At 50.7% G+C, this 23,264-nt stretch overlaps 2 protein-coding genes across 7 annotated transcripts in view; one reads left to right on the top strand and one right to left on the bottom strand.

The window, feature by feature from the left end:
* MOSPD3 (motile sperm domain containing 3) overlaps positions 1–2,711 on the top strand; it is a 3,719-nt gene extending 1,008 nt beyond the window's left edge. For both annotated transcript variants that reach the window (XR_006104824.1, XM_042477315.1), the window contains exons 2-4: positions 20–125; positions 1,133–1,291; positions 2,300–2,711. Coding sequence is in view for 1 of the 2 variants with exons in the window: in XM_042477315.1 (XP_042333249.1) it covers positions 20–125; positions 1,133–1,291; positions 2,300–2,331 (297 nt within the window). In the remaining variant the exon portion in view is untranslated. The remainder of the gene's footprint in view (positions 1–19; positions 126–1,132; positions 1,292–2,299) is intronic.
* A 405-nt stretch (positions 2,712–3,116) lies between these two features.
* The window catches only part of KIF1C (kinesin family member 1C), a 48,590-nt gene continuing 28,442 nt past the window's right edge, over positions 3,117–23,264 (bottom strand). For all 5 annotated transcript variants that reach the window (XM_042477309.1, XM_042477308.1, XM_042477312.1 and 2 more), the window contains 20 exons: positions 21,381–21,457; positions 20,010–20,189; positions 19,052–19,117; positions 18,762–18,940; positions 17,591–17,702; positions 17,323–17,400; positions 17,095–17,160; positions 16,426–16,504; positions 15,842–15,920; positions 15,042–15,187; positions 13,923–14,098; positions 12,592–12,671; positions 11,902–11,977; positions 9,417–9,496; positions 9,190–9,284; positions 8,628–8,711; positions 8,330–8,510; positions 7,470–7,542; positions 6,602–7,243; positions 3,117–5,916 (listed from right to left, as the gene is read on the bottom strand). In XM_042477309.1, coding sequence (XP_042333243.1) covers positions 5,113–5,916; positions 6,602–7,243; positions 7,470–7,542; positions 8,330–8,510; positions 8,628–8,711; positions 9,190–9,284; positions 9,417–9,496; positions 11,902–11,977; positions 12,592–12,671; positions 13,923–14,098; positions 15,042–15,187; positions 15,842–15,920; positions 16,426–16,504; positions 17,095–17,160; positions 17,323–17,400; positions 17,591–17,702; positions 18,762–18,940; positions 19,052–19,117; positions 20,010–20,189; positions 21,381–21,457 — 3,353 coding nt within the window. In that variant the 3' untranslated portion in view covers positions 3,117–5,112. The remainder of the gene's footprint in view (positions 5,917–6,601; positions 7,244–7,469; positions 7,543–8,329; positions 8,511–8,627; positions 8,712–9,189; positions 9,285–9,416; positions 9,497–11,901; positions 11,978–12,591; positions 12,672–13,922; positions 14,099–15,041; positions 15,188–15,841; positions 15,921–16,425; positions 16,505–17,094; positions 17,161–17,322; positions 17,401–17,590; positions 17,703–18,761; positions 18,941–19,051; positions 19,118–20,009; positions 20,190–21,380; positions 21,458–23,264) is intronic.

The raw sequence follows: 23,264 nt of genomic DNA, 5'->3' as shown, positions 1-23,264 counted from the left end.
TTCCCATTGTCTGATGCAGGAAGGCCTCCTGGAGAGAAGAGCCGGGGCCCCGGGGCCCCGAAGAGGACGGCGCGGGGGGCGGCAGCCGGTGCAGCTCCTGCGGAGGGGTCTCCAGGATGGAGCTGGTGGGTGAGACGGGCCTTGGGAGTCCGGGCGAAGGGCAGGGAGCGCATGGGACTCATCTGTAAAATGCAGGTCAATACTGGGAACCTCCCATGGGTTTTCCTATAGGGCCCCTTCATCAGAGGAGCCCCAAAACGCAGGCAGATCTGTCGATGCTGACCGAAAAGGCCGCAGCAGGAGCAGGACCTTTGCAGGGCTTGCGGCTCTTAATCACGCAATCCAGGCTGCATCCAGACGGCAGAAATAACCCGGTTTGACTGAGGAAGAAGCCAGTGTGACTTGGAAAGCTTGCAACATGTAGTTGTGCATTTTGGTTGGCCCAATAAAGGTATCCTTCTTTGCTACGGCTTTAATTGCCCTGGCTCAGCCCTATGGCATTCTGGGTGGCCCCAGAGCAGAGATCTTCCAGCCCCTTTGAGACTAACTAAAAGAAAGGAAACATACAGGGATCGCTGTCTTGGCCGTTTAGCAAATGCCGGCCGAAGAGACTTGCTGCAAGCTTCCAAAGCTGCATGGCTTCTTCTTCATCCGGGAAGAGGCTACAAACCAAACAGGAGGAAAACAGCTGGAGATGCCAGTCAGATGCCTGCCTTCTGTTGTTTCTTAGTTAAGAGGGTTCGGGGAGGGCAGCTGAAAGAAAGACGTTGGCAGTCTGAGCTTTTGTAGGCCTACGGCTGCATCCACATTGGGGAAATAACTGGGTTTGGTCCTGCTTTAACTGCCCTGGCTCAAGGCTATGGAATTCTGGGAAATGGAGTTTGTTGTGGGGCCCAAAGCAGAGCAGAGCTCCAGTTCCCAGAATTCCATAGCCTTGAGCCAGGGCAGTTAAAGCAGGACCAAACCATTATTTCTCCAGTCTAGACTCAGCCTCAGTCTTCCTCAGATGCATTTGGTGGCATCCAGGTAGGTTTTTATTGCTCTGCGTTGATGAAGGGGCTTGTGTCTGGTCCAGGAGGCCCCCCTGCCTTGAAGTCCACCTGTCTCTCTCTCTTTCCTTCCTTCCTTGCAGGCCGTGCGCTGCCCCAGCGGCTCTTCGTCCTCTATCTAGCAGTGGCCGCCATCTGCCTGGGTCTCCTCATGCTCCCACTGGAGGGCCAGCCCAGCCGGATCTTGCCCACCACCCTCCACGCCTCCCTCCCCCAGAAGCTGGTGGCCGCTTATGTCCTGGGTGAGAATGCTGCTGTGCCCAGGAGTCTGTCTCTAGGATTTGCAAGGCAGGGGTTGCCATGGTGGCGGAAGGGTCCTGGGTGCGAGGAAAAGACATCTCTGCACCCCAATCCTCACACACTTGGTCCCACTGGGCTTTTCCTGGCGGCCGGTGGCCCCATGCGGGCTGGGGGCTTCTAGGTGCTGGGAATCCCAACACGGGTTTATCACACTGGGGCTAATTTCAGCATTAAAGAGAGATTAAAGCACATTTAAGAGGTCCCGCAAATAAAGCAGAAATGGCAAGTAATTGCACAAATGATGAACACACCCAATTGCACAAATAAAAGCGATATTGGAAATGCATTGTTGCAGAAATCCCAAAAGTAAAAAGATGCTCGTTAATGCTTCTTTGTGACCACTTTAATGGCAGGTTTTGTGTGACGTCATGTGAAATCATTTCGCATAATTACATGATCTTTCTGGGATATTCATGGGTTAAACTCTTGATCTCCTTTGTGTGATAAACTCCATAGTCTTTTAAAACCTCCTTTTCACCTGCTTTGGACTTTGTCCTATTTTGCTCTTTCAAAACAAGCAAGAGGCAGATGGCTCAGTTTCAGTGCTGGGAGGACAGCAGTCCCCATCATGCGGTTCCCTCTGCACTGGCTCCACTGGGCGCTAGCATCTCGGGGCACATAGCTTCTTTTGGGGCAAGGAGAGACTTGGGGGGGCCTTCCAGCACCATGGCGGCCCCTCTTCTGCAGATCTCCCTCCAAGGCCCTTTGACTTTGCCCACATCTGCAGAGTTTCAAATTGTCTTAGGTTGTCTAAAGTTGTATAACCCTTGAATGTTATTTAAAATATCTATATTGCTCTATGCCCTGAAGACTGATTGTCATATTGCTTTGTCCTCTACAGAGTGAGAAAACCCTGAGGTCTATTTATTTTAATGTTTCTTGGGGCTGGGCTGAAAACCCATTGAAATATTTCTTTCACTGAAGGCACTTTCCCTTGCCCTCTCTTCCAGGCCTGCTGACCATGGCCTTCCTGCAGGGCTGAGACCCTCTCCATTCTCCCCTCCAAAGGGAAGGGAGGCAGTCGGACTGAATCCAGGCCAGGAAGGGGGCCAGCTTGACCGGCATCATCATCATCATCACTGGCCACAAGAGCGCATGGTCTCTGCCAGCTGGCCATGGCACAGAGGGCAAGAGAGCACCCTGTAGTCCACCTTGGAGTAGCCACTGGTAGCCACAGCCCTTGCGGGCCTGAGAGATGGGGCTGTCCTGGGAAGGCCTGGGGCCCAGCTGCCCAGAGAGTGGGGCGCTGGGTGGGCAAGTGGGCATCCATCTGTCCCCCTGCAAAAAATCCCCCCCATGTCTTTGCCATCCTGGGTGATTCTCTGTCAAAGCTGAAATAAAGGGAAAAGGTGAGGAAAGAGACTGGAGTGGAGCTTGTTGCCTTTTGTCTCGGCTACATCCCTCCTCACCCCCCAAATCTGGCCACCTCCAGCCGCTTGACCTCCTCCTTCTCCAGGCCAAGAGACCAATGGTGGGGGGGGGGGGATACACAGCAGGAACAGGTGCCCCAAGGGACACAAAACACCAAGTGTGTTCCTGAACAAAGTAGAGATTTGCATCACTAACATGGGGGGGGGGGGGTTCTTGTCCAGTCTCTTTCAAAGGGCCCTAATTCTCCCTCCACCCATTTTGCTGGGAAAGCTAAAAAGGAGCAGAACTGGCCCTGTGGGGGAGGCTTGTGGGGGCTAAGTGGGGACAGCCGTGGAGAGGTTCCCAAAATCCCCTTTTCCTCCCCCCCCCCCCATTGCAAGGAAGGAGGAATCGCAGTTGACAGCATCTGGCAGTTTGGCTGCCTCCTTTATTGACCCAGGATTACAAGGGAGAGTGACCCTTTAGCCATGATTTCCAAGGGCAGCACAGGAATTGGGGGGGGGGGGAGAAGAAAATGCAGCAACCCCAACGCACACACACTCCTACCTGCAACTGTACACAAACACACACATACCTTTCCCCCAGCAAAGGAACTACAAGCACTGGTGGGGAGAGTGGGAGCCGGAGAGACACCCCCCCAAAAAAAGGCCAAGCTTTGGAAGGACTGAACTGCTGACCACCAGGAGGGCCAGATCTGGCAGGGGGGTGTTTGTGAGTGTGAAAAGTGGGGCTGAGAGAGACCTTTGGGGTGTCCCCTGTGTGTGTGGGGTGGGGGGCTGCCTTCCTGAAGAGCTCCTGGGCCAAGAAAAGGGGCATTTAGTGGTCTATCTGCCTTCCTGGCAGCATCAGCAGTGGTTTTTCCGGTGGAGGGGGAGTCAGCAGTGCTGGATAAAGGGAGGGGAGAACCACGTCTTTTCCCCCACCTCCCAAAACACAAAGCCCCCCACTCATGAATATGGGTTGGGGGCATGGAAGGATCAGCAGCTCTCCCTTTGCCAGCCTATGGGGGGGGAGTTCTATAAGGACTTTATAGAATGAAAGATGGTAGCTATTTTTTTGGGAGGGGGGCCAGTAGCGTGGTGTAGTGGTTTGCACATTCGACTATGACTCTGGTGACCAGGGTTAAATTCCCAGCTCAGCCATGGAAGCCCAGTGGGGTGACCTACGGCAAGTCATATTCTCTCAGCCTCAGGGGGAGGCAAGGGCAAACCCCCTCTGGATAAATCTTGCCAAGAAACCCCCATAATATAGGCTCCCCATAAGTCAGAAACAACTTGAAAGCACACGGTGACAACAGGAGTAAAAGAGCACTTCAACTCTATGGCTCTCCTTAATTTCTTCTGCCTCCCTTTTTTTCAAATTGCAGCAAAACCAGAAAAGACAATTGCAGATATTTTTTTGGGGGGGGCTGATGTTGGCTGCAGATCGTCCGTAGATCGTCTGCTTGCCCCCATCTTGATATTCACCCTTGGTTTGCCTCTGAAAGAGACATTCGGTTATGGCAAAATGTCCCTCTCCACAGACAGATGCACCCCACAGACGCTCCAGCCACGCAGTGCTTGTGTGTGTGTGTGTGTGGAGGGGAACTCAGCAATTGTTTCTGCTCCCCCCCAAGGCCCCCCTTTAATGTTGCAGCAATCAGGAGACCCAGATAAAACACAACTCACACACAACCAGTTCCATGAAGCACACAAACTGAGTCATTTGGGGACGGGGGAAAGTTTTGGTATCTTGCCCCTGTGATGAGGACAGAGCAACTGGAGTGGGGTGCAGGGAGACATTTGGGGTCCCTGGGTGTCTGGACCCCAGCCCAGCCCCTTGGGAAAGAGGAATTGGGGGTCCCCCTTGCACCTGTCTCTGCCCAGCTCTGCCCCTCGCAAGCTCATTGTTCCTTCCGACCCACAAACCCTCCTCCTGACATCCTGTGACCCACAACTGCCTCCCACAAACCCTCCACTGACTCCCTCCATTCCGCCTCCTCCACCTCTCTGGACTCTTTTGTGTCTCCAGTCCAAATAAAACTCTTCTGCCTCCTCCCTTTCCCAACCCTCCTTTCCTGTCTTAAAAGCCCCCTCCCAGACTCAACTCCTATTAAAACAAACAAATTTCTTTGGATTTCCCACAAAAAGACAAAGGCAAAGAAGAACCAGCAGCCCCTTCTGCTCCCAGAAGCCCCGGCCTGCGCACCCCACGCCCCGTAACCCCGTTCCCCCAAAACCCAGCTGCCTCCAGCAACCTCCCTCTTGCATGGCACTCTGCTAGTCTGTCAGTTCTTCTGTCCACTGCAAAGGGGAACCAAGGGCCACAGCCAAATGTGGGGTGCTGCTCTGTGCCACCGGACCCCCGACACGCAGCCCTCCGGTCCCTGACCAGCCCTCTGGTGCCAACCTGGTCACACGGCGCTCTCACGTTCCTGCTGCAAGTTGGGGGCAGACCTCTGGCGGCGCATGCGGGGTGGAGGGGTGCTGCCACTGCCGCCGCCCTCAGGGTTGCCGGTGGGCCGGTGCTGCGGGTAGGGCTGGTGCTGGCGAGGGTAGTAATTATGTTTGCGTGCCTGGAAGTGCTCTTGCCCGTGACACCGCCGGCCCCGCTGGTTCTGCCCTCCGCCTTCCAGGGAGTTACGCCGGGTGGCCGGGCGGCCTGACCCACGCTGGGGCTGGGAGCCGGAGCTGTTGCGTCGGGGGGGGCGGGGGCTGGAGAGTGGGAGCCCTTCTTGGTCGGGCCCTGTAGGGGCTGCCCCTGCCACCTTCTCCCCACCAGCCACCATGAAAGCAGAGTTGGGCCCCCAGGAGTAGCGGTGCTGGGGGTTGCTCTTGAATGGGAAGCGCAGCTTGCAGTCCTGCGGGGGGATGAACTTGCCCGGTGTGCCGGGGAGCTGGTGCCGCCGGAGGGTCTTGGCCAGCTGCTGCTGCTGGAGGTTCTGGAGCCGGGCCTGCTCCTGACGCAGCCATCGGAGGCGCCCTCGGCGGAAGGCCGGGTCCTTCTCCATCAGACGGGTCACCCGCTCGTAGCAGGAAGATGAGGAAGGGGACGATGACCCCGGTGGTCTCCTTTCCTCGTCCTCGTCCTCCTCTGCCTCCTCCTTGGAGCCCAGCGAGTCCTGGCTGCCCATCCGCTGGTCCTTCGAGTCTCCTTCGGACACAAGCCCCTCTGTGAAAAGCAGCGAGCCCCACTCATTCTCCAGGTCTTCGTCCTCCTGGGGTGAAAGAAAGCAGAAAGGGGGCACATTGGTCCTGGTGAAAAGGTTCTGCCCATGATACTCCCCCCACCCAGACATACGAATTACAGCTCCCATTGAATTGACAGTTGGTTTAAAATGTTCTTAGTACAAATAGTTTTAAAGTTGGTTTCAAAATAGCCCTAGAGAGCCTGGGTGAAAGATGTCATAATGAATACTAATAATACTAACTCAAAGTAGGGCAATGAGTCAAAAGAACTGTCTGGTGTGCAGCCATCTCTAATGAAACCTGTGGCTCTAATGGAATTTCATTTTTCAACAAAATCCATTTTTGAGGAGAAAAATATTTGTATAGAAAAATGTTTGTTCCAGACATTTGGAAAGTATTTTCTAGGCAATAATAATAATAATAATAATAATAATAATAATAATAATAATAATAATAATAATAATAATGTGTTTTGTAAATATGAATGTCTCAAAATGAAGTCCTAAAAATGAGAAAATTTATTGGAAAATGCTGTCATAATCTCATCCAGTGAGATTACTTTGGAAATGATTCATTCTCGCACGTGAGAATGAAATAAGCAAAGGCTTATATCCTTTGTGAATAGTGGAACAAATGAAGTGGTGGGCAGCCCCTAAGGGGGAGGTGGGCATCAGCAGTCGTCTATGTGCCTGGCCCAAGGGCACTGGACCTCACCTGTTCGGAGATGGGGATGACCCTCTCCATCTTCACCACACGATCCCGTAAGGCCCGGATCTCCTCGTCCTTCATGTTGTTTTGGATCTTCACCTCCTGAAGGATGTCGGTCAGCTTATCAATGTGAGCCCGAAGGTCATCTACATCAGCTCCCGGGGTGCCAGCTCTGCCATCTGAGCTCCCGCCCCCCATGTTGTTGCCACTACCACCGCCATCCGATTCGCCAACACCAACCGTGTCCCACACATCTCGGGCCACGGCCCGCCAGCTCTCTCGCTCGTTGGGGTCGCGTTTTCCATACAGCCGGCAGAGCTCCTTCATTTTGACGATGCTCATGGCCTCGATCTCCTGGCGCGAGTGCCGGAAGTCGTTGAGGGCCACTTCGTAGCAGATCTCCTTGACCGCTTGCATCTTGAGGTCAGCCAGCGTCAGCCAGCGGGGGTCCTTGGCCACCCGCCGGCGCTGTGGGATCTGGTATACACGGAGCGGCTCTCGCTTCTTGCCTGAGCTGGGCAGGCCACAGCGCCGCACAATGGTCTGCACTTTGGTGGCGGGGAGTTTCTCCCGCAGCGACGAGATGAGGCGCCAGCTCTCCTCACACGAGCGCTTGTCCGAGTCATCTCCGCTATCAGAGTCTGCGTACTGAGATGGAGAAAGAAGGAGCAGAATTGAGGGTGGATGGGGCACGTGGATAGCACTGCCTGGGGGTCATGGCTTGCAAGCTCTCCCCATCAACTTGAGCACTGGCTAATTTCTGGGCATTGACTCCAAAACAGGATGCCAATCAGAAGGTTGGCAAAAAACCCAGCCTCTGGCTCCCTGAGGAGTGCGAGACCACTCTAAAAATGACTGCGAAACCTGCCCATACCAGCCTTTGCTGCTCCAAAAGCAAGTCCGCCTCTTCCTTCTCCCGACGGTATTGCGTCTCCAGGTCTTGCAGTCTGCATGTGAACATACACGGGGAGGAGGAGAAACAGAACAATCCATGGTGACCCAAACCAAGCATCTGGACAGACCCTAAGGCTTCCCAGGCCATGGCAAGGAGTCCATGTGCCCTTTGTGTTTTGATAGCAACACCATCACCATGGGAGGAATCTCCTCCTCACTATGCACAGAACTGCCTGGCACTCAAAGTGCACAGCATCAAAACTAGGAACCTCCACAACAAGGATGTGGTTGCCTGGAAGAGCTCACATGTGCATTCGGGGCAGAAGATACTTCACCCCAAAAAGGCCTAGAAAAGAAGGCTTTGTGGGTTATGATTACCGTCTGCCTTCCTCCAAGAACCTGGCTAACTCAAAAGCATTTGGCACACAAAACCACATCAGTTTCCAAACACAGCTATTGACTTGGGGGGCTTCCTTTGTCACAGCAGTGGGGAATATATGCCCCTCAGGTTCACAGGGCCTCACAATATAAGAAATGTGCAGGGAAATCACCATTTTAAAAGCATTCTCCTGTCTATTTTAGGCCCAGAAAAGGAATTTTTCAAAAGAGAAAATCAAATGGAAGTCAATGTTGCCTAGAGGGAGCATGAATGGGGGACATTTGGGGCCAACTTAAGACATTTAACAATGTCAGGGTTGGGGGCACTGCAGGGCATGTTGAATGTATGTGGCCAGTCAAAGTCCCATGGATGGCCAATGTAACCCCCAACCCCTGGCATTCGCTCCCCACAGCTGTACTGCCACAGTCCCACCATTCCCCCATTCTACCGATGACACTGACCGCTTTTCCATCTCCAGCTTAATATCGATGCCTTGCTTCTCCAGCAGCTCCCGCTGGGCAAAGTTCCAGTCCACCGGCTCGGCCTGGCTCTCCAGGGGGGTGCTGCGCTCCCGTTCCAGCCGTGCCTGCTCAGGGTGGTTGAAGCGGAAAACGTGGTTCTTCCCCATCACAATGCGGTTGCCTTGGTTGGGGAGAGAGAAATGAGCCCAACAGGAGAAACTATCGTGGAACAGTGAAGGTATAAACAGTCGCAACAGGAGGAGTAATGTGCTGCACCTAAAAGGGTTTCCAACGCTACCTGATCTCAGGACCAGAGGCTCCATCACTTGCTTCCCGTTGACGTAGGTCTCTGCCCCCTCGCACGGCTCCAGCGTGACCACAGCTGCAAAATGGGGAGAAGGGGATGGACGTTAGGACACCCTTTTCCTTCAAGGCCCACCATTACAGGCCAGTTGTGGGGGGAACTGACCCCCACCATGGACAGTTAAGGTAACAATGGGCAGAAGAAGCAGGAAGGGAAATAAAAGACTCCTTTGCACTGGATCTAAGCTGGGAAAATGGTAGGAGAAAAATAATGGAGAGACAGACTTAAGACATTGGGATGTGCAGCTCTACCCCATGCCCTCCTCCACACCTTGGAAGAACCACAGACAATCCAGTACCTGTCAGGACGTGGCCCCACAGCAGAGACCCCCTGCTCCACGTAAGCAGAAAGGAAAGGGGAGAGTAAACGGTCATTAAGACAGAGCAAGTTAGAACTGCACTCACAGTGGACAGCCATAGTGGAGGGGCTCAGTCAAAGCCCCCCAAGTGAGGTGGAGGGAGGGGGACGGTCGCATGCCTGCTCAAGCCACACTCACCTTCCCCAGAGTCGCCGGTGATGCTCCGGAAGACGCAGTGCTGCTCCTTGATGAACTGCCCCGTCAGTTTGATGTCCACGTTTTGCTGACCAACTCTGGGCAGGAGAAGGAAGGCAGCAGATAGGGGCAGGGGGCACAGGCAGACAAGGGGAGGGTATAAGAATGAGGCATGGCTCAGAGGCAACCCCTGTATCCCCTCCATTTGCAACTCTGGCCCTAGGCGTTACCGGGTGACCCCATCCTTGATGTGGTAGAGGAGGCACTCGGACATTAAGGGGTCCTCATTCAGGTTCACCAGGTGGGGAGTCTGCAAAATGCAAGACATTGAGATTTAGCCATTGATTTAACTGCTTCATTTAGCAATAGCAGCTTCATTTATATACCACTTCATACTTCAGACTAAGCAGTCTCCAAGAGATTTACAACTGTAAGCCAATTGCCTCCAACAAGCTGGGGACTCATTTTAGCAACTTTGGAAGGCTGCAAGGCTAAGTCGTGACCCTGGGCCTCTGGCTGGGATTGAACTCACAACCTTGTGGTTTGTGAGCTAGTGGCTCCAGTAGAGGCACTTAACCACTGTGCCACCAGGACTCCTTTGATTTGATTTGATTTATACCCCACTTTCCTCCCTGTACAGAACCTGGGCTGGCTTATACTCCATTTATATGTAATACTATCATTTTCTCGACACAGGGTGCTGGGTCACCAGCTCTGCTGTTCTGCTGATAGGTAAAAGTAAAATTTGGCAATTAATGGGTTGCACAGAAGGGTCTTGGGGGATACGCAGTTTTAAATTAGTACTGCCATAACAGGATAGTACATTTGTATTTTTAAAAACTTTTATCATCAAGCATATTTTTAGGTGTACTGTCCTTTGTTTTAATCTATGTTGTAAGCCATGCCAGGAGAAGGGCAGGATGTTAAACAAATAAAGAAAATATAACAAAAATAGAAAAACTGTTGTTTTTTGTGGATTTTTTGGGCTATGTGGCCATGTTCTAGCAGAGTTTCTTTCTGACGTTTCACCATTATTATTATTATTGTTATTAATATTATTAACCTTTATTTATGAAGCACTGTAAATTTACACAGCGCTGTACATACAATCTTTTTAGTTAGACGGTTCCCTGCCCTCAGGCTTACAATCTAAAAAGACATGACACAGAAGGAGAAGGGGGTGGTGGAGGGAAAGAGTAAGAGGTCCAGCAGTTCCTCTCTACTTCCAAGGCCTGGACCAAGGCAGATGGACTGGAGGGAGGGCTTGGCTTCATAATGGATGGTTAATCTTCTTCCAGGGAAAATACATACTCTCAAGTGGAGAACAAACGCTGCGGGCGCCTCTCATTGGCAGAGATCAATGATTTGTAATAATTCTGTTTTGCCATAGAGAGGGCGTGTGAGAAGGAAGATGCCAGCCACAGATGCTGGCGAAACGTCAGAAAGAAACTCTGCTAGAACATGGCCACATAGCCCAAAAAACCCACAAAAAACTATGGATGCCGGCCATGACTTTACATTAGAAAAACTGTTCATCCCACCCAGAACACAGAGACCTGAGCACACGACTACGGGCCATAAAACAACTTAATTATAAAACCACAAGGAGACTCCTGGCGTCTTCTGGGTGCAATGGTGTCACTAGGGGGGTGCAGTGCTGGGGTTGGGTAGCACACCTGGGGGGAGTGGGCAGTTGGGTCCCATGCGTGGCAATGGCCGGAAGGCAAACGGCCAACCCCCAGACTGGTCAGCTGCTGCGAGAGCTGTGTGCACCTTCCACCTCGCTGGCGCAATTCTATGTGCCGCGGCATTGAGGTGGAGGGAATTCCCTTTTGGTCCTGTCTGTGGAAGCCTTGCCGTCCCACACCAGGTGACACTCCTGGCAGGGACGCCACTGTCTGGGTGCAGGAGATTTATTTGGGAGAGGGACTCTAACCCAACTGATGCAGAATCAATGAAAAACGTGACAACCCCAGGCTCCTTGTTGGTTTTTCTTTGTAAGAGATTCTCTAAAGTTATAAACCAATTTTTAAAAACCAAACTGGATAAAACAGTGACAAAGGCTTGGAGGAAGGAAGAAGTGCTGCCTCCTTCTGCTGAAAGGTGAAGTTGCCTTGGAAGGCATGCGCAGAGAGGGACTGCGCCATCGGCGCCACTGAGTGGCCATCACTGGAAAGACATACAAGCTGGCTGGGCCTGTTTCACACACTTTCCTCATCAGAACCACCAGCTTTGGGATTTTCTATGGGCCAAAGACAACCTTGCTGCCATGCAGCACAAAGGATGCAGGATCTTGTTCAAACGGCTAACAGTAGCTTAGTGTAACTCATTTATGGTGGTCTGTTTTAATGGTTCTACCAATTTGTTGATTTTTATATTCTGTCTTAATGTGTTTTAAAAAGTTTTAACTCCATAGATTGTACCAGTTTAAATGATCTGTAAGCTGTCCCAAGTCCCAGTATTGGGAAACAGGCAGGATATTAATGAATATAATAAAACATTAAAAGCAACAGCTTTTTCTTGGCTGCCACCAACTGAACAAGGAGCATCATGAGCAGCACAACATCCTGCTTCCCAAACGCAAGGTTCTGGCCAGTTGTGTATCTCAGCCTAGGTTCTTTGTGGAGTCAAACAGGGTCATGCCTGGCCCCATTTGAGCATTTGTGCGTGAGTGTGCATAGGTGTTTTTTTGGGGGGAAGCTCCCCCCAACTTACCTTTTTTGGGGAAAAGACCCCCACAGTGCCCCCGTCTTCCCGGAGAGCCACACCCATCTCAGCCAGGAGAGCCTCCCTGCGAGGAAGGACAGAGAGGCATAAAAAGACAACACAAGACACAGCCAGACCCCTCCAAGTCCAACCACTTTGGTAGTTTATGGAAACCTGAGCTGGAGTGCATGAATGAACCAAACAAGTGTGCTTGGGGCACCTCAGAAAGCCAACTTTTCAGGCACGAGTGGTATTTGCACAAAATGTCAGCGTCTTCTATTTGAACTACTTGTTTTGTTGCAGATCTAGAAAACCGGCATAGCATTATAGCTTGAGAGCCAGACTACAACTAGGAGACCACCATTCGAATCCCTGCTTGGCCACTGAAATCTACTCAAGGACCACAGGAAAGTACAACTCTCTCTCAGCCTCAGAGGAAGACAATGGTAATAAACCTCCTCTGAGGAATTCTAGCCAAGAAAATGGAAGGAGAGGGCAGCCAGAAGCTGGAGTTGACTTGAAGGGACGTAACAGCCACAACCACAACAATGACAGCAGAAAATTATTATACTTATATTGTGATGGACCTACATACAACCCCTAAGTCAGAGGATATGTCCTGTGTAAACCCAAGGGATCGTCTGCTCGCTTAGGAAGATGCTGAAGCCAAAAAAGTGGGGCAGCTGCCCCCATCCTCACCGCTCCATTCGGATGGCCTCCGTTTTCCGCAATTTCTCTTCCCAGGTTTCATTCAGTTCGGCAATGATCTTCTCCGTCTCCTGCAAGGGCAGGAAAGCAATTCAGGGTGAATTCCATTTATAATAATAATAACAACAACAATAATAACAAGTAAAAGTCCCCAGCCTATCCGCTAGATGGGAATATTTCTCTGCATGAAAATGAAGGGGGGCTGCGAGAAGAGGCCCTCTCCCTGGACATGAAGGGAGCAGTCCAAGGATCACCAGGAGCAGGGATGCAAAGCTTCACTTTTTTCTTTCCAACACACAACAAATAAAAAATGTGAGCTGGGCAAGACTAGTGTGTGTGTGTGTGTGCGTGCATTTTGAGGCTTTGCCACTCTCTTGAGTGGCAAAGGCACCTTGATGGCTCAAGGTGCCTTTTCCCACTAAAGATGAGATAATTCATGAAGTATTCTTTTGATTTCTCTAGCAAGGAGTGAAATTTGGCAAGGAAGGATGGAAATCAGAACATGAAAGGGCCAAAAAAGCTCGTAAGCAGATGGGTAGGAAGAAGGAGAACACAAGAGAGATGGAAGAGAAAAGATCTGCAGACTCACAAACAGGGGTTAGCAGGCAATGCTGAGCCTCAACCTGGAGTAGGTTTTGGCTTGAGCAGCCTCCAAAGCTTGCTTGAAGCAGGAAAGTTGGATTCTCTACTTTGACAAAAGAAAAACATCAGAACCGAACCTTCAAGAATCACAGATTTATGGAACAGATTCTGGTTGTGTTTCTTGCACAGGTTGACATGGCTGCTGACCACTGACAAACTGGGAGACCAAGAGGGACTCCTGTTCACCCAGGAATGGGGTGGGAATGTGGGGTAGGAACCAGCCTGTGGACTGCCTGTGCCCCCAAAGGGCAGTTGTATGACCCCCTTGGCCCCCCAATCTTTAAACCAAGGAATGTAGGTGCAAGCCTCCAGGATCTACAATTCAGATGTAAGGCAAAATGCATCCCTCCTGATGTATTTTGGCCTGATTCTATTTATGGAAATCCAGAAGTGACCTTGCAACCCGTAGCCTCAGAAGACAGGCATGAGATCTACAGGGGCCCTGGTTGAGGGAATGGGGAAGACCCTTCATCGCTGCCCACTTTGGATTAGAGCCTCCAGTCTCTCTGGATGTGTTCCCATGCAGAAGAGAGAATGCCCAGAGACACAAGCTTTGAACTTGTATTAGCTCTGAGTGTCTACATTTGGAAACATTCCCAGTTTGCTTTAACATTGAGCCCCAGCTGGGCTCCTTTCTTCCTCTGCGTGGGCTGGAGAAAGGCCAGCCCTGTCCCGCTCACCTGAAGCCTCTCCATGGCCTCCTCCGTGCAGATGATTTGCTCCTCCGATTCAGGGAGGTATTGCTCTGACTCCCCATTGAGGGTCATGGGTTCAAGCAGGAGGGGAGAATCTGCACTCGGGGCAAAGGGAGAGAGGGGAAGCCCCGGTCCCCCTCCTGGGTCGTCTGTCTTGGTGCCTGAAAATGGACAGGTGAAGTTAGGAACTGGACAAATCCCCCTCCCAAAAACAAGGCCCTCAAAGAAGAGCTTCTGAGTTTTTCTCCAATTAAACCTCTCCCTCCAAAAGTCTCATGCATCTGAGGAGACAAAATGGGGGCCCACAGAATTTCTGGCCATTGCTCTGAGCTGAAACTAGAAGCTACGCCAGACCCCCACCCCGAGCCTTCCTCTGGTACCAAAAACACTGGCTCCCCTCACAGAAGTCTTTTTGGAGGCAGATGGATGCAGCGTGTGGCCAATAGCAGAGGAGAGCCCCACAACCCTTGAACTGGGGTGTACCAACACCCCTCTTTGCCAACAGGAAAATTTGGCTCCCAAACAAGAAAGTCTCCTCGGACCAACCCCAGGGCCAACACACCGGATCCCCACCACTGGATTAAAGAGTCCCCTGGGGGTTTCCTTTCATCCAGGGGGTATAGAAGGCAGAAACAAAGAAAGGAAACTGAACTGGCAGGCACAAGCCAGCTCCCATCCTAACAGTATCAGGGAAATCTAAGTGAGCTGCTATCAGGAAGGGTTTCATCCCCAGTTGGCTTCTGGATCTCTCTCCAGCCTTGAATTGAGAAACTAAGGTATAAACCAGCTAGTGGGACCTACCAAACAGAAAATAACACTATTTTATGCCACAGGGAGGCTATTAATGCTGGACCATGACACTGAGAAGCACTCTGAAGCCCATCTGCTGGTGGCTGGCAGGGGTCTGCATCCACTACAGAAACCCCCCTGAACCCACCAAGCCTTTTGTTTCCTCAGATCGCTTGAGTCTTGACTTCTCCCAAAACTTAGTGTTGGATTTTCCTTCACAGCACTCAGCCATGGGACATGGAGAGAATGCTTCTGGGGATGTGAAGAGTGCCCCAAGCAGAGTGCTGGCATCCATTCTTTCCCCCTGCGCACTACCTGGGAAAGTGGTTGCTGAAAGCCCCTGGGTGCAGAGGAGCTCCCGGAGCCGGGCCACCTCTTCCTTGAGCTCTCGGATCAGGCGGGCATTCGGGTCTTCATTAATAATGGCATTGCAACGGATCTGCTTGGTACGGTCAGCATAGCTGGTGGGCGGAGGGGAGGAATGAAAAGAGAGAAAAAGAGAGAACGAGAGAGAGGAAGGAGAAGGAACAGATCAATAAGAATAATGTTACAATTATTGCAATAACATCCTAACTATATAACATGATATTATAGTCAGTATGAGGAGAGATTTTGTAGCACCTTTGAGACTAACTAAAAGAAAGAAGTTGGCAGAATGAGTTTTCCTAGATTTAAGTCTACTTCCTCAGATGCATTTGCCCACAAGGAAACCATGACTGCTACCCTGAGTTTGCAAGGCCTGAGCAAGGCTGGCAGTGAACCAGGACTGGGGGGGGGGGCTCTTGGAGGTCTCACTCATTTGGGAACCATAAGTCAGAGCTGACTTGAGACCAACTAACAATAACTACAGCCTATATAATATTATAGTATTATAAATACATAAGCAAGCATTAAAAATAAAATAAAATGTTGCTGGTGATGACGATGATGGTTGATGGTCCAAAACTCTAGCCAGTAACTCCTGGCAGGCTCTGAAGCCCAGAAGTGATGAGGAAGATGGGAAGGCAATGGATGGGAACACTCTGGCTGCCCTCCATCTATGGGTGCCTGCCTCTATATCTGTTTGTGCCTGGTGCCCCATGCCATCCCGTCCCACATCGTCCTCCTTGGCTCACCGGAGGGTGCTCAGCGTCTCCTCGTAGTTGATGTCGGCTGGGCTGAGGGCAGCGATCATAGCAGTGCGGGAATTGCCCCCTGGAAAATGGGGAGAAAATGGGGAGGAGCTGTGAGGGAGGAGAACTGGGAATTAAATCTCCCCCCCCCTTTACATTTTTAGCCACTGGCCCTTGCTGAAAGAAAAACGTCAGAAGAGATTTTCAGCTGGCAGTACAAAGAATGCAGACATTCCTCTCTCTGACCTCCAACAGGGCCAGCCTCCCAGCTGTTTAGGGGGCTGCATTTCCCATGATCCTCATCCATGAGAACCATTGGCCATACTGGCTGAGGATGCTGTGGGGGTCATAATCCAGCCCATCCATAAAGCTCCCCAACGAGGGAAGGAAGCTTGAACAAAAGAAGTCGCACAACATGGTGCTTCCTTTGCCCTTGGGTCTCGGATGCACCCCATATCTACTCCAACCCAAGCCCCCACTTCCCCTTCCATCACCCCCAACAGTTCTGCATCTCCAGAGTCTCCCCAATCCCCCTGCAGCCCTTCCTTCTGGTCCCCAGCCTGCCAAAAGTTTCATTGGGGGCTCACCCAAATTCTCTTTTAGTAGCCAGGTGAGCACTGAGTCCCGGTACGGGATGAATTCAGACTTTTTCTTCTTGTTATTTTGCTGGGAAGGGGGAGACAAGAAAGAAGAGGAGGAAACACACAGGGAGTTGGAAACACGAAGGGAGGCAGGACAAGGAAAGTTTTGCTTAGGCAATGCTTGTTCACAACCCTGGTGGGTAGAGTCCGCCTGAAGAGGTTTTAAATTTGACATAGCCTGAACTCGGGGGACAGCCTCAAAAACTAAAACAGCTCTGTGGTTTCTGCACTGTATTTCAGAGCCTTTTGAGGGGGAGGGGGAATTGGGAGAACCTAGAGAGACTTTGAATAGCCCCCGCCTCAAACTGTGGGAGCTCTGGTGGCACAGCGGTTAAATGCTGGTACTGCAGCCATTCACAGCCACAAGGTTGTGAGTTTGATCCCTGGCAGGGCTCCAGGGTCCACTCAGCCTGGCATCACTAAAATGAATCCCAACTTGTTGGGGCAATTAGCTTACAGATTGTAAACCACTTAGGGAGTGCTAATTCACTGACAAGTGGTACAGAAATGTCCTTGCTACTCCTATTGCTATTGCATTCAAGGGATCCCATTTGGCCAGCCGAATCACATTCCACAGCCTTGAACCCCAAACAAGCCCTGATGCATATCACTCACCATCTCTGCCAGGGCAGAAATCACTTTGCCCAGCGTGGTCAGGGACTTGTTGATGTTGGCACCTTCCTGGGAATGGGTTTGGGATGAGGAGGAAGACATCCATTAGAGTTAGCACAAAGGCAGAGAGATTTCAAACAGACATGTAGTGCTAGAGAAATCTTGATAATGCAGACCCCTAGACCAGCACAAAATGGCACCATCTGAAGCTTCCAAGGCACGGGCTCTCACCTTCAGCCTCATGCCCTTTGCTCCCGAGGAATCTGCACGCTCACTCCCAGCCAGGTCCACCAGGCTGATTTTGCTGACCTGAAAAGAAGGGAAAGAAGAATTTGGGTGGCTGGGAGGGGAGCACAAGGAGGGTGTGAAGACTCCTTGAGGGTTAAGGGCCAGGCGCCAGCTTTCTGCCACAGTGAAGTGGCAGGAGTGTTCTCAGTGCAGAGAAGGCGGCATCCTACAGATCTCACCCAGGGAATGCCACCTGGCTGCCCAACCTCACCTTCTCAGTGTCCAGGTTTGTCATCTCGTCGTGACGCTGCTGCGTGAAGACAATGGTGAAGACGGCATGGGAGCGACTGCTGGTTTCATTCATGTTGGTGGCAGCAACAGTCCTGCAGAGAGGGAAGGGTGGAAAATTGAGAAGATGGAGAAGGAAAGTGGGTAATCATCTATGGATTCTGGCTCACCTTCTGGTTCTGGCTCATACTTTCTGGCTTTTTGAAAACTCCAAGGAATCTAATGGCTCCTGGTTTAAGGATCCCTTTCCAAAGTTCCTCCCCCTCTCACAGCAAAAAAGGGAAATCATAAAACGCCCCTCTTTTGCCCATAATTCACCCATGGTAGTGGAACATATGTCCCCCAAATATCCCCACCTTGTTTCTTCATACTGAGTCTCTGTGGCCCACCGGCCAGTCCTCCAGACACTCCACAAACAAGTCAGAGATGTAAGAACAGGAAGGAGCTAGATAAGATCCTCAAGTGTAAAGATATATCACTGAAAACTAGTTAGGATGGCCATGTTATCACATTTCCCATTCCTATGTATGGTTGTGAAAGCAGTGAACAGTGCTGGACAGTGAAGCAGGCTGATAGAAAGGGAATAAACACATTTGTAATGTGGTGCTGGAGAAGAGTTTTACGGATATCCTGGGCTGCTAAAATGGCAAACAAATGGGTTGTAGAACAAATCAAGCATGAACTCTCTCTAGAAGCCAAGATGACTAAACTGAGGCTGTCATACTTTGACCACATCATAAGAAGGCAGGACTCAGTAGCAGAGACAATAAAACTGGGAAAGATAGAAAGCAGTAGAAAGAGAGGAAGACTCAATTGGGGTGGACTGATTCAATCTGGGAAACCCCAGCTGTCGCTCAAACTTTGCAAGACCTGAGCAGGACTGCCAAGAACAGGGTGCCTTGGAAGTCTCTCATGCACTGGAACAAAGCCAGTGTTGGCACCAAACAGACTTTCAAGGAATGGCAGCCATGAATGAACTCCATGAATCTCCCCAGCCCCCTTTCAAAGCCACCTCAGTAGGCTGTCATTGCAATATCTTATGGCAGTGAATCCCACAGTCCAACTGTCCTGCGTCCCTCCCTTCCAGACCCCATGTCTTGCTGGTGGGTGTTGTTATGGTGCGTGTGTGCATTTGTGGGCTGCCAGAGCTGTACCTCGCTTTGTTGCCACAGTCCATGAGGTCCGCAATATCTTCGTAGGAGGTGACAGCAAGCTTGGAGAGGTCCTCCACGTAGGGACCCATGATGGGGTGCTCCCGCACGCGCAAGTTGCCACGGCTTTTGGGGTTCAAGAGATCACGCACTCGCTCACAGTAGATTTCCATGTAGCTCACCTGGAAGGGAGACGCAGCAGGCAGATGAAACCCATGGAAAGGACACCCTGCCAAGCGTGTGAGGCTGAGAGCATCCAGGGATGGTGGGCAGGGCTGAAGGGGGGCCCTTACCTCTACAGAATAGGAGAGGTTGGGGGATTTGTTCTCGTTCACTCGAGCGAAAAGATCTTCACAGAGCTGGTGGGAGAAAAACAGAAGAGAGGAGGTCAGGCAGGAGCACAATCGGAAAGAACAGAGGAGCGGAATTTCTCTCCCTTCTCATCCCTTTTTCCTTTCATGCTCTGACTTTTATATCACTGTCTCTCAGGCTCTCTGAGGGGGAAGACTGGCAATTTTCTTCCTGTGATATGCCAGGGACCAGCATAATATTTCTGCTCCTTGGCTACAATTGTTGGTTTTTAAATTGTAAGTTTCAAATGATGAGTTTTTAAATGTGGACTGTTTTCATATGTATGTGTCTTGTTTGTTCTTTTAAACTGATGTGTGTTTTTAACTGATGATGTGTTTTTGTTGGTCTGTTGTTGTTCCCCACCTTGATCCATGGGGAGAGGCAAGTAAGAAATAATAATAATTTATTTTAAATGTATTATTAGCCGTCTTGAGTCCCTATATTGGAAGAAAGGTGGGAAATAAACATCATCGTCATCGTCATTCATCATCATCACCTCTTTCCTGAAAATGCATTGTGGACTGTCAGCTAAGGACTCATGGTCTGGCACTGGCACAACGACCACCATTTTTAGTGGCACTGTTTTAGGCTACAATTCCACAGGCAAGAGCTGTCTTATTACTGGTGTCACATTAGGCTGCTTTGAGGATTTTGGGGGGGGGGGGTTTCTGGCTGAAGGAATGGATAAATATGTGGCAGCAAGTTCCATAGCTCAACAACACAGCTGTGTGAAGAAACCCCTCCTTTTCCCTGTCTTCCCAATCAAACATCAGTGGATCTGATCCCCATCTGGGTTCCAGTATTAGGAGAAGTAGTAACAACTGACATAGCGTAGTCTGAGGTAGCAATGCTACTCCAAGAGGCACTTTTGCAGCCCTGATCTTTTGCTCCTCAAAGTACCTGAGGGATGATGCCCTGCTGGTCCTTCTCCTGCTTGCCCATCATGGTGTAAGACTTGCCAGCCCCCGTCTGGCCATAAGCGAAGATGCAGACGTTGTAGCCCTCAAAGGCGTGGAGGAGCATCTCTTCGCCAATGTCTTTGTAGACCTGCCGCTGGGAAGCAAAGTTGGGGTCCTCCTCCTGGAAGGGAAAGCAAGCCCAGCATTGGGTTCAAGAGGCTGCGGTGGCTTCTGTGTCCCCTTTCACCCCTGCCCATATCTGCTTCCCTTTCCCCCATCCTGCAGCACAACCAAGCAGTCTCTTTCCCCCAAAGACAATTAGGGCATTTTGTGTCTGCATTAACAGCCACAGGAACTTCCATTAGCCCTTGGAATCTGTAGTTTTGTGAGGGATTCAGATGCCAAAGAATCAAATCCCAGGATTGCTTAGGAAGATGCAGTTAAAGTACTGGGATCCAAGTGCCATCACTGTGAAGGGGCAAAGGGGTGCCTTGAAAGTGGCCATCTTGGCAAACTGTGGGCAATGTACATACCTGTATATCCCCTTGCACTATGTCAGGCCTTGTTCAAGGGTCACAGTCCACGTTTGCACAAGCCCAGTTCCTCCAACATAATCCTTCTGGCTTCTCTTTGTATACTTTAGCTTTCTTTCTCAGGATGGGCATGTGTCACCTCACTAACCCCCAAGGGGCTTCCCTCTTCCCCAAATTGCTGACCACCTTTCACTTCACTCCCCTCAGAATCTAAGGCAGAGGTGGAAATCCTCAGTCTGAAGATCCAAGTGTGCATGGCTCTTTTGGGACCTTCAACCCACCCAGCAATTTTCAGCAAGGAAAAAAAGACCTTTAAAAGGCATCAGCCCATTGCCATTTTAGAGGTTTCCTTGTCTCAGAAGCCTAAAAGTTGACCAAGAGGGACATAACGTCACTTCTGGTCACCCAAAAGGATGCCATGATGGCACCTGTGAAACCATACAGAAGGATCTGGAAAAGGGCTGGTGCCGCCCTTTGAGGCCTGGATCGCCTCCCCCACCAAATCCTACAGGATCAGGAAGTCCCTCCAATCCATTCCAGGCCCATTTTAATCCATGGATGGTCATCTAACTGCTGCCAACAATGTAGCGTACTGTCTCTTCACTCACTCACCCCCTCCCTTTCTGCTGCACATTTGCCATTTTGCAACAGAAGAGTGTGCCCACATCATTGGAGATGCAGTTGGCTGTACAACCTCAACCTACACCACAACATCGGTGTTGCTGTGTGGCCACCATATAACCATGTAGGCAGAGGTTTCCACTTTTCCAGCTTGGTCAGGTCTTGTCCCCTCCCAATACACACACATCTCCCGACCATCCACACCGCTAGAAACTCACCGAAGTGTGAGACCAGTAGGAATAGTCAAAAGTGAAGTTCTTGATGGCATCTTTGGACTGCTTGGGATTGACAATGCCTGGCAGGTGGAAAGAAAGAAAGAAAGAAAGGAAGTCCAGTTGTGGTTGCTAATATTGGCCCTGCTGCTAACATTAGTACACGCTGGGTCTCCCTGCTCCAAAATGCTTAGGACCAGAAGTGTTTTGGATTTCAGATTTATTTTTTTTGCCTGCGTTTACAATACCTGTTCATTGGAATACCTGTACATAATGAAACGTTTTGTAGATGGGGCCTAAGTCTAAACACAACATTCATTTATATTTTATATATCAAATATACATGTAGCCTGAAGGTAATTTTATGCAGTATTTTTAATAATGTAAGGCATGAAAGAAAATCTGCATAGACTGAACCATCAGAAAACAAAGGTGTCACTATCTCAGCCTCTCTCCCTCTTTCTCTCCTCCTGGAGCCAGCAAGCCCAAAGCCTCAAAGAGGACTCTGCAAAGAGGAGGCCTGGAAAAGCCTTCTTCGAGGAACTCTGCTCCTCCTAGAAGGAAGAAAGAAGGGGTGAGGCTCAGGCCGGAGGTGTCAGCGGCTGGCTGGCGTTACTCAATGCTGGCTCTCAGGAAAACATTCCCCACATAACTCAAATGGCTATAACTTTGGAGCTGCCCTCCTCGCCCCTTGCTGGGTAGGACAGGGGTGGGAGAAGAGGCTAGTGCAGCCTGGTGGGATGCATTTTGGAGGAGGGGATGGAAGAAGGAAAGAGCCCAGCAGGACATCCTCCTTCCTCCGTTTGGGAAAGGGACTGCCTGCATGGAGTGCGTCTGGGTGTGTGCAAACATGCAAAGCCCCCCTTTTGCCTTCCCCTGCGGCCTTTCCTTCCTCCGCCGAACCCCCTGCGACGGCCTCTCAGCTGTTCCAGGGCTAAATATAGACAGGGACCAACAGCTGATGAGTTGCGTAGCTTCAGACACACACACACACACACACACACACACACACACACACACACACACACACAGACATGCAAGGAAAAGGGAGGCCAGGACACTGAGATCAAGTCAGGGCAGAGTTGCACCCAGATCTCCGGGGGCAGGCAGAGATCCATCTTTGCACCAGGACTTTACAGGCAAGAACTGGGAGACTGAGAGAACAAGGGCACCTAGCTAAAACACCACCCTCCCTAAACATTAACTACCATGGCTTCATGCTATGGAATCCTGGGCTTTGTAGTTTTGTGAGACATTTAGCCTTCTCTCTCAAAGTGCTCTGGTGCCACAATAAACTACAAATCCCAGGACTACACAGGATGGAGCCATGGGAGTTAAAGCATTGATTGTGCGGTGCTATGGCGGCAGCAAATGGGAGAAGGGGGGGGGGAGATCAAAGTGCATAGTCACAAGGCTTTTATAGGCCCTACAACAATTCCCATGGGGTCTTTGACGTCTCCAGATTCCTTGGACTTTTTTCCAGGGCAAATGGACAAGGGATGAATTGCTGGAGCCACAGCTTTGAAGACAAACTGCAGAGTGGAGTCATTTCTAAATGGCTAAATGATTTAAATTCACAGAGACATAATTGTGTGACTGTCTGTGTTCAAAAACAAGGAAAGCCACATTTCCCCTCCAAGCTACTGCAGAAAAATGCCAGGAGTCTGGAGCTCTTGCGGATGTGTGTGTGTGGTGTGTGTGTGTGGTGTTCAACCCATTAAAGGCTTCCCCCTCTTTGCTGGTAAATCCGAGATTTTTGTGCAACTGAGGTTCAAATGCTATGCCCCAAAATGGCATAAGCCATTCTGCTAGAACAGAATGTTGCCCAATGGACCCTTGTCTGCAGGTGTGGGACTACGGCTTCCCCCTCCCCAGACAGAGCATGGATTA

This window comes from Sceloporus undulatus, chromosome 6 (genome assembly GCF_019175285.1).
Source record: "Sceloporus undulatus isolate JIND9_A2432 ecotype Alabama chromosome 6, SceUnd_v1.1, whole genome shotgun sequence".
NCBI classification, from domain to species: Eukaryota; Metazoa; Chordata; class Lepidosauria; order Squamata; family Phrynosomatidae; genus Sceloporus; species Sceloporus undulatus.
This window is presented reverse-complemented; position numbering and strand designations above follow the sequence as displayed.